The following is a 10,184-nucleotide window of genomic DNA, read 5'->3' as shown; positions in this document are numbered from 1 at the left end:
CCCTCAGACCGCAGGGGCACCCGCAATCCCCTTGAGGTCCTTACAACCGCCGGAAGCGTCTCTACAAACATCTGGGGTGCCCCCCAAATCCCTGGGGTGCTCTCACAAACCGCTGTGGCTCTCACAAACCTCAATGGCGTCCCCAAAGTCCCTCAGATGTCCCCACAATTCCAGGGAGTGTCCCAACTATCCCTGAGGTGTCCGCACAGAACCCAGAGGTGCCCCCAAATCCCAGAGTTCCCCCCAAAAGCCAGAGGTGCTCTGAGAGGCCCCACAGACTCTGGGACAATCCCTTAGCTCCCCAAATGTCCCCTACTAGTGTCCTCCTTGTTACTGATATATTCCCACAAACCCCAGGGGCACCCACAAGACTCTCAGGATGCACCCGCAAATGAAACTCCTTCAGATCCCAGGGCCAACACCAGGCTTCCTCGGATGTCCCCCAAATCCCCTAGAGCACCCCTACCATCCCTGAGGCAGAGACCCTCAGTGCACCCCTAGAATTTCCCACAGCCACAGAGTATCCCCACAGACCGCATGAGGGCCCCCCAAATTTTAGGATCCCTCACAGATCCTAAGAATGCTTCCATAGTCCCTCAGATGTCCCCCAATCCCCGAGTGGCTCCATAGCATCCCTGAAATGCCCCCACAAGTTCAGAGACACCAAAATATCCTTGGGGGTGTCTTCAGAGTCAAGGGGTGTTCCCATAAATATGTATCTGCCCCCAAAATCCTACAGTGCCCCATAGACCCCAGGGACACAACTAGATTCCTCCAGGGTTCCTAAGACAGTCCTATAACCCTAGGCTACCTTCCAAAACGAAGATGAACCCACAATCCTTGGGGACACCTCCAGAATGCCCCACCCCCAGCTTCTGAGACATGCCTTATAACTCTGAGACCCCCTGGACTCTGAGTGTGTTCACAGCCCCCAGAGACTCCTGAGATTCCCCCAGTTCCCGCCACTCCTTAGGATCTCTGAGGCATCTTAGAATTTGGGCCCTCCACAGCTCATGACGTGGCCCCAAGAAGCCGACCTCCCCTCAGCAGAGCAATACAAGCAGCGAGGGACTTTCCGCATGCCCAGCCACTGTGACTCTGTGGGGGGCACATGATTCCCTTTCACAGATGAAGAAAGGGAGACGGAGGAGAAGATTCTAGAACAAAGGTAGCCAGCTGGTTACAATTCCAGAGACTACCCCAACCTGTCTGTGGCTCTTTGGGGTTAGGAGAAGCTTGTTTTAAATAAGAACAATGGAGTGGGGCGCCTGGGTGGCACAGCGGTTGGGCGTCTGCCTTCGGCTCAGGGCGTGATCCCAGCGTTATGGGATCGAGCCCCACATCAGGCTCTTCCGCTATGAGCCTGCTTCTTCCTCTCCCACTCCCCTGCTGTGTTCCCTCTCTCACTGGCTGTCTCTATCTCTGTCGAATGAATAAATAAATAAAATCTTTAAAAAAAATAAATAAATAAGAACAATGGAGTGAATCTCTATTGTAGGGCCCTGCCTCTGTAAATACCTTTCTCTCTCTACCTGTTGGCTCCATTGTCATGGGCCCCCTGAATTGGCTGGCCTAGGCTTGAGTCTGGTCTCCAGCACTTCTTAGTCATTTGACTTCGGCCAGTCACTTCATTTCATTGAGCCTCAGTTTTCCTACCTGTAAAATTGGCATAATAATACTATGCATCTCACGGATGGACATGTGAAAAAAAAAAGGCTTGGAAAAGCATTTGGACAAAGCAAAGCACTCACTGAATATTAGCTATGATTATCTGACAAAACCTTTTTTTGAGAGCTTATAATGTGCAAGCCACTATACTAGCCAGAGGATACAGATGATGAAGATGAAGATGGTGATGATGATGATGATAGCAGCTAACCTGGACATTCAGCACCTCTATCTCTGATCTCTTTTAACCCTCACAAAATACCCACAAAGTGATATACTGTTGTCCCTATCTTACAGATGGGAAAATTGAGTCCTGGCAAGAACCTGCTCAAGGTCACACAGCCAATGAGTGTCTGAGCCAGGCTCTATAGCAGTGTTTGCCACCCTTTATTTCATTATCCCCTCCCCGCCTGGAGGAATAGCCCGCTTAGACAGTCCCAACCCCTAAACTGCCTTCTCTGTGAAATGTTCCAGCCACGGATACACAGGCAGACCTCAGAGACACACCGGGTTCGGTTCCAGACCATTGCAATAAAGTGAACATCCCAACAAAGCGGGCCAAATGAATTTTGTGGTTTCCCAGCGCACATAAAGTCATGTTTACGTGACACTGCAGTCTACTAAGTGTGCAATAGCATTCCGTCTAAAAAAGCGCACGTACCTTAATTTAAAAGCGCTTTATTGCTAAACAATGCTGACCACCATCTGAACTTTCAGTGAGTCATAATCTTTGCTGGTGCAGGGATGTCTTCAAATAAGAAAACAGTGAGGTTCGCCACATGGATCGGGTCTTCCTTTTAGGCGCAGTTTCTCTGTAGCCATTTTACCCACCATAGAAACTCTTTCAAAATGGAAGTCAATCCTCTCAACCCCTGAGGCTGCTTTATCACCCAACATTATGGCATATTCTGAAGTCCTTGTCCTTTCAACAATCTTCACAGCATCTTCCCCCCCGGGCAGATTCCCTCTCGAGAAACCACATTCTTGGCTCATCCGTAGGAAGCCATCCTTGTTCCGATCCAGTTTGATCATGAGATTGCTGTGATGCCGTCTCATCTTCAGCTCCCACTCCTGATTCTACTCCTCTTGCTCTTTACACGTGCAGATCCTTCCTCCCCTGACGTCTGGAACCCCTCCAAGTCATCCAGGAGGGCTGGGGAGCCACTTCTTCCAAACTCCTGTTTCTGTTCACATTTTGACCTCTTCCCGTGAGTCAGAATGTTCAGAACGGCATCTAAGATAGTGAGTCCTTTCCAGAAGGTTTTCAATTTATTTTGCCCAGATCCACCAGAGGAGTCATGGTCTACGGCAGCTATGGCTTTACAAAATGTATTTCTTAAATAATAAGACTTGAAAGTCGAAATGACTCCTTAATCTGTGGGCTGCAGAATAGATGTGTCAGCAGGTGTGAAAACAGCATTAATCTCATTGTACGTCTTCGTTAGAGCTAGTCAGTGGCCTGGTGCATTGTCAATGAACGATCGTATTTTGAAAGGAATCCTTTTTTTTTTTTTTTTTTTTTTTTGAGCAGTAGGTCTCAACAGTGGGTTAAAAATATTCAGTAAACCATGTTATAAACCAATGTGCCGTCATCCAGGCTTTGTTGTTCCATTTACAGAGCAGACCAAATAGGTGTAGCCTAATTCTTAAGGGCTCTAGGATTTTCAGGATGGCAAATGAGAACTGGCTTTCAGTTAAAGTCACCAACTGCACTGGCCCCTAACAAGAGAGATGCAGCCTGTCCTTTGAAGCCAGGCATTGACTTCTCCTCTCTAGCTATGAAAGTCCTGGAAGGCATCTTCCAATAGAAGGCTGCTTTGTCTACACTGAAAATGTGTTTAGCGTAGCCACCTTCATTAATCATCTTGGCTCAAGCTTCTGGATAACTTGCTGCAGCTTCTATACCAGCACCTTGCACTTTTATGTAATCGAGATGGCTTCTTTCCTTAAACCTCATGGACCAACCTTCTGCTTGCTTGGAACTCGTCTCTGGCAGCTTCCTCCCCTCCCTCAGCCTCCACAGAACCGAAGAGGGTGAAGGCCTTGCTCTGGATGAGGCTTTGGCTTAAGGGAGTGTTGTGGCTGGTTTGATCTTCTATCTAGACCACTCAAACTTTCTCCAAATCGGCAACAACGCCGTTTTGCTTTCTTACCGTTCCTGTGTTTGCTGGTGGGGCACCTTTAATTTCCTTCAAGGCTTTTCCTTTGCCTTCACAACTTGGCTCACTGGTCCAAGAGGCCTAGCTTTCCATCTGTCCCAGCTTCCAACATGCATTCCTCATTAAGCATAATCAGTTCTGGCTTTTGATTGGCAGGGAGAGACACGTGCAACTCGGACTTTCATTTGAATGCTTAGAGGCCACCAGCATGATTCACTGGCCTAATCTCAATACTGCTGTGTCTTAGGGAATAGGGAGGCGCAAGGAAAGGGAGAGAAGGGGGAAAAAAACTGGTCAGTGGAGCAGTCAGAACACACCACAACATTCATGGATTTCGTTTGCCGACTTACAGGGGCGAGGTTCGTGGTGCCCCAAAATGATGACACTAGTCACATCAAGTGGATCACATGACTACAATAAATAAAAACGAAAACGTGTGAAAGGCTGCCAGAACTACCAAACGTGACGCACAGAAACAAAGTGAGCAAACGCTGCTGGGAAAATGGCGCTGAGGAACTTGTTCCATGTGGAGTCGCCACAAACCTCCAATTTGTAAAAAATGCAGTCTCTGCAAAGCGTAATGAAGCGAGGTATGCCTGTATTGTATATCTCTTTACGTACTATCTGTTTATTTGGCTTTATACATAAATGTAAAGTTTCCCCCACACACACACATCCACCCAAGGACCAATTATCGCTCACTCCCTCGTTGGGAATGCAGGGTTCCTAATCTTGGCACTGTTGACATTAAATGTCAGATAATCCTCTATCTCCTAGTAGCCAGTAGCACCCCCTCAATCATTAAACTAAAATGTCTCCAACCTTTGCCACATGTCCCCTGGAGGCCAGAATCGCCCTCAGGTGAAAACTCCTGGTCTAAACCCACTAAGACTCTTGCACTGGCCACTGGGACCCCTTGGTCCAGCTGCAAACAGAAAGGAAGAGCATTCTCATTTACCTGCCCTCAGGCTTCCCTCCATTGTTTTGTGGACTCTTCAAGTCAGACTTTGGAAATGGGGTTCTGAATAGGCCCATTTCACAGATGTGGAAACCTGAGGCCCAGGAAGGGGAAGTGACGTGGCCAGGGTCACGGAAAGAGCAGGGCCGGATGATGAAACCAGTTGTCTGACTCCAGAGACTGGGATTTTAGCCACTAGGCTACGTAGGCCCTTCACGGTTCAGTCTCCTTCCAGCTCAGTGACCTTTGTCCCTTCCTAAAAAGTCAGAGATAAACTAAGGCCTTAAGCCAATCTTGACCATAGGCCGTGTGACCCTATATGAGCTGCTCTGTCACCTCCCTGCCTCATTTGCTTCCACTCATCTTTTGTTCACTTCTGCCACACTTTGCCTCTCTACTTTTCCTCTAACATAACAGACATGCTCCTACCCCAGGACCTTGGAACTGGATTTTCCCTCTGCTTGTCACCTTCTTCCCTCAGGCTCACTTAGCACCCAGTGTGTCACTTCATTTAGGTCATACTAAAATGTCACCTCCTCAGAGAGCCCTACCCTGACCCCAGAGTCTCTCTTTTCTTCCTGTCCCATGTGTCACCATCTGAAATTATCATAGGCCTTTACTTGTTATTCCTCCTCATCCACTAGCCTGAGAACTCCAGGACAGCAGGGACTGGGGGTCTGTCTCATTCTTGACCACAGCCTGAAGGTGTCAATCACTCACTGTGGCATGAATGGCCCTGTTCCAACGAGGAAAATGAGGCTCAGGCAGGTGAATTCTCTCCTCAGGTCACATAGCAAGTCAAGGGCAAAGGCTGGATTTGAGCTCTTACTCAGGAATGAAGACAGTGGGCTCAGATGCCCCCCTCGGAAACTCTGTCCTCACTCTGTCAGGCCCAAAGCCCTACCTGCAACTCAGGAGCCTGCAGTCAATCTGTGATTGGTGAAGGGGGGGGTGCCCTGGCAGCCAGGGCCCAGGACTGTGGTTTGGAGGACACCCCCTTCTGTCTGCAGACGTCAGAGAGATGCACTTTGCAGAAGTGCAGTTCTCAAAACACCATCTCCTGGCTGCCCAGCCCCAACGCCAGCAAGACGTGTGCCTTACCACAGCCCCGGGGGGGCGTGGGGGGGAGGGGCAGAGCTTATGCACCCAGTGTAGTAAGAACCCTGAGGCTCAGGTGGGCATGCATGATCGCGGGCTCCTGGTCCCACAGCCAGTTGGCGGGCAGGGCTACAATCTGATTCTCACCCACCAATCTGGAGTCCAGGAGACCTGGGTGTCAGCCCCAACTCGCTGTGCGACCTTGGGCAAGTCAGTTCTTTCCGGTTCCTCGGGAGGAACGGCGAGCCAAAGACGCTGGGAGTTAACACGCAGGTTGGTGTTGGGAGGCCCTGGCACGGGCACGGGCAGGAGCAGGCGCCGAGGTGAGCCGGGAACTCCGTGTCCGCAACTTTTCCGCCAAGTTCCTCTGCATCCGCCAGGCGGCCGTCTCCACTGCGCTGGGCTGGACGGGGAGAGCCGCCTGGTCCCGCCCGGGGACGGCGAGGACCTCACCCGCAGCCTGCGGTCGGCCGGCCTGGCGCCCACTCTCCGAGGCGCTCGATACGCATGAAATAATAACCTGGGGCGCCACGGTAGTGGTGGCGGCCGTGACTTTGCTCTGCTCGGGGACTAGAGCCCCACGGGCAGGTCCGCACTCAGAACGCGCGCTCAGCCTGTGCCTTTCTCGTCACCCAGCAGAGGGCGCGCGGAGGGAGAGGCGCGAGGAGGGACCCGTTCCAGTGCACCGCCGGGGATAAAGGGAGAGCCAGAGATGAGAGGAGGTGAGGACCCAAGTGGAGACAGAGGCCACGAGCCAGAAAGAGACCCCAGTCTGGCTGCCTCTACCCCTTTCTGCGGCCCAACAGCGCCTCCCTCGGCGGGAAGAGTTTGGAGGTACAGAGGGGCACGGGGGTAGGGGCCGTACGTTGGTCCTGCCCCCAATTCAGGCAAGCCCCCCCCTCCCCGCCCCCACTACCACCGGAGTCTTTCTCTTCCTCCAGCTCCATCTGCCTCTTGACAGATCGTGGTGGTGCCGTGACTCAGCCCCGCAGGGCGCCAGGAGCACAGGCTCATACTTCCCCAGGTCTGGAGGGGGGTTGTGGATGCCATCTCAGATGGAGGGCAGTGCCCTCTCTCTGGGGGTTCCTGTGACTCAAGTCTAGGGCTGTCTGGATCTCCTTTTTGGTGGCTGCATGAACTGCAACGTGGGAAGCACTGGAACGCCCTGGGTGCACTCAGAGAACCCCCTTTCTGGAGAAACAGGCTGGCAGGAAACCCATTCTAAGAAGCAAGGTTCCACTGGAGGCCTCTCAGTTCCCCCTTCCTCCTTCTGCCTAAGGGTGGGGGGAAGACGCTGGCACCTATGCCTTCTCTCTGGCCACAGCCACTGGAGGCTACGCAGGCCTACAGCGAAACAGAAACCTGAGCCCTGTCGGGATGTGGTTGAGGTTCCTGTTTTTAATTCCCACCCTGGCACAGCAGGGTCTACTCAAACCCCACCTCCTCTCCTGAGTCCAGGTCCCTGAGTGACTATCTACTGAGCACTCAGTGTGTTAAGTCCTGTACACACATCGCCAATCTCACAGAACTCTCAAACACGCCCCCTCCCAGCAGAGCAGTACCACCAGCCCCACTTTACAGATGGGGAAACTGAAGCCCACAGAGGGCAAGACCCTGGTGCCAGGACCCCAGGCATCAGATAGAGGGGTGTTGGAATCTCAGCTCTGCTATTTCCTGCTTGTGTGAGCTTGGGCACAAAGGAGGGACTTTGCTCCGCTGGGCCTCAGTCTGTCCAACAGGAATACCTCCTGAGGCACTGGAGAGGAGGACGTGTGGAAAAGTCCCCGGCACGGAGCCCGAGAGGGAGCCATTAGGAGATGGATACCACCAAGATAATGATGATGATTACCACTTAGCCACTGTCCCCAGAGAGTCAGTACCCCAGAGAACAGGGTAGAGGGAGTCCCTGGGGTCTTAAAAAGGAAGAGGGCCCAGTTCCGACTGCACCCCACTCCTTCACTGGTCTCTCAGGACAGCGACCTGAGCCAGTTTGGCGAGCAGCCCCAGGTCTTGGCATTTCCTGTTGATTCCAGCTTTTGTTTTCCTTTAGTTTCTCTCCAGTTCCCTTTGGGAAATAGCAGGCTGTGTATGCTGGGCCCATGACACTTGCTTCCTGCCTGGGGGGCAGGGGTGCTGGGACTGGGTATGTCTCCAATGGGAGTGGGTTGGGGTGGTTGGGGGGGGGTTGTAGGGCCTGCTGGAAGGCCCCAGAAAGAGCTAGAATTGTAGGGTCACTGCCTAGAGGGGCCTCCCTCGGGACTCTAGGAGTGACAGGCCTGAATCTGACCATTTCAGTGATGTTCCGAGCAGAGGGGGACTCATGGGGGCCAGACAGAGCACACAGCTGAAGCTGTCAATCACACAGTCAGACCCCTGAGCACCACCAGAGCAGCTAGTGTAACTAAAAACACCAGGTGGTTAGAGGACGGCAGGCGGATGGGAGCACACCCCAGAAGTCAGACGACTCCTCGACATGGAGAACAGAGGCAACTAAGAGCATGTTAGCATCTCAATCAGTGTCCCTGGGAGATCGGACAGTTCCACTGACATGGTCACACTGTCCCAGTGCCACCATTCCTGCCTCCCAGGAATCGTACTGTCACAGTCCGTGCCTCAAGAGCACACGCAGTCACTGTCACAGTCGCTGTCCCAGAACCACACAGTCACATCGTCATGGTCCTGGGAGCTCACACGGTCATACTGTCACAATTCCGGTGACCCTTAAGTACATAAGTCACACTGTCACAATCGCTGTCCTGGAAGCACACACTGTGTCACAACTACACTAGCCTGAAGCACACACAGTGATGCTGTCACAGTCACGGTCTCAGAAGCACATATGGTTCCACTGCCATAATCACTGTCCCCGAGCACACATAATCCCATGTCCCAGTCACAGGTCTCCAGAAGCCCAGGCAGCGCATATAGCTAAGGCAGGCACAGCTAGTCGTACCCCAACAGCTGGAGCCAACCCAGGTCAGTGAGGGGATGTAATCAGAGCCATCCCAACACCTCCCCTCACTAACACTGTCCCCTTGTGGAGGCAGGGACTCCCTTACCCTGTGCTGGGACCATGCGTCCTCTGGGCACCGGTCCTTCCCTCTGGTCAGCTACTGAACCCTAACACTCCTGCATGGGAGCCCTGAGAGGGAGCTCCAACGCAGCACACAGGCCCCCACCACGGTGCTCCCCCAAGAGGCTCCCTCTGGATTTCTGACCCCAGCTGCTTCAGGGCGAGTCCCCGAATGCTCCCTCCCCCACCCTCTACGATCCTCCACCCCTGAAGGGGACTCTGAGAGCCCCTCAGCCTGGAGGAAACATTGTGATCCCAGCAGGCGCCCCCTACATTGCCCTCTAGGTCGTCCACAAACATAGGGAATCTAGCTGCCAGTACAGTGCCCCCAGGAAAGTCCCTTCAAGTACCCAAGCTAGCCACTGTCCTGCGCTGTCATCAACTAAGGTACAGACTCCCAACGCTGCAGCCCTCAACCAAGACGTCGTTAATACTACACGCAGCATGGCGCCCCCTAAGTCGACCCCAGGACCGGCTTCAGTAGAAGGGTACCCGTATACAGAGCACCACCAGGGTCGCGTCCCGGACGCCCCCACAGTAGAACTCCCCCCCCACACACACCCCCGCCAGTCACTCGGACTCCACCCGCAGCGCAGCGCCCCCTGCGGTCAGCGGGGCGAGTTGCGTCCTCTCTGCGCGCCTATCGGCTCCACGCGCGTCCGCCGCCGGGAGTCTTACCGCCTGCAGCTGCCTCCGCTCGCGCCGCCGCTGCCAGTGCCGGTACCGTGGAAGGACGAGGGCCAGGACATGCGGGAAGTGCGCAGGCCGGGCCGGTCGCCGGTGTCCACGGCGTCGGCGCGCTCTATGGGCCGGTGTGGCGACCGTTCGGGCTCTGCGCGCTCCGCGCTGTCGGAGTAGCCACGCTGCTGGATACGAATGGGGGTCCGCGGCTGCCGCCACAGGTGCTGGGGGGGCGGCTTCAGGGTGGCCTGGCCCTCCCGGGGCCCGGGCAGAGACAGAGACAGGCTCCTCTCCGAGGGGGCGGCCGGGGGCTCCATGGCGCCGGCCCCCTCCTGCGCCCCGGGGGGCCCCGGCCTCTCCAAGGTTCACCCTGCTCAGCGGCGGGCTAGCCGACGCGCCCGAGGCCCCGCGGGTGCGCCCGGCCTCGGTGGGGCCATGGCGCCCAGGGGACAGACCCGGGGGCGCTACGGGCCGGTAGCCCCCGGGCCGGGCGCCGCGGCTTTCTGTCGGCGGCTGGCGCTCTGCTCTGCGCCCGGCAGCGCTCTCC

The 10,184-nt window shown here is 54.5% G+C and overlaps 1 protein-coding gene across 4 annotated transcripts in view; it reads right to left on the bottom strand.

Moving 5' to 3' along the window:
- The window catches only part of PDE4A (phosphodiesterase 4A), a 49,222-nt gene that overhangs the window by 29,584 nt on the left and 9,454 nt on the right, over window positions 1–10,184 (bottom strand). Inside the window, exon 1 of one of the 4 annotated variants that reach the window (XM_034657764.1) lies at window positions 9,635–10,177. The exons of the other annotated variants lie outside the window; for them this stretch is intronic. Within the exon in view, the coding sequence (XP_034513655.1) occupies window positions 9,635–9,954 (320 nt within the window). The 5' untranslated portion in view covers window positions 9,955–10,177. Of the gene's footprint in view, window positions 1–9,634; window positions 10,178–10,184 lie in introns of those variants that run through there. 4 annotated transcript variants of the gene reach the window in all.

Source organism: Ailuropoda melanoleuca, chromosome 4, assembly GCF_002007445.2.
Source record: "Ailuropoda melanoleuca isolate Jingjing chromosome 4, ASM200744v2, whole genome shotgun sequence".
NCBI classification, from domain to species: domain Eukaryota; kingdom Metazoa; phylum Chordata; class Mammalia; order Carnivora; family Ursidae; genus Ailuropoda; species Ailuropoda melanoleuca.
This window is presented reverse-complemented; position numbering and strand designations above follow the sequence as displayed.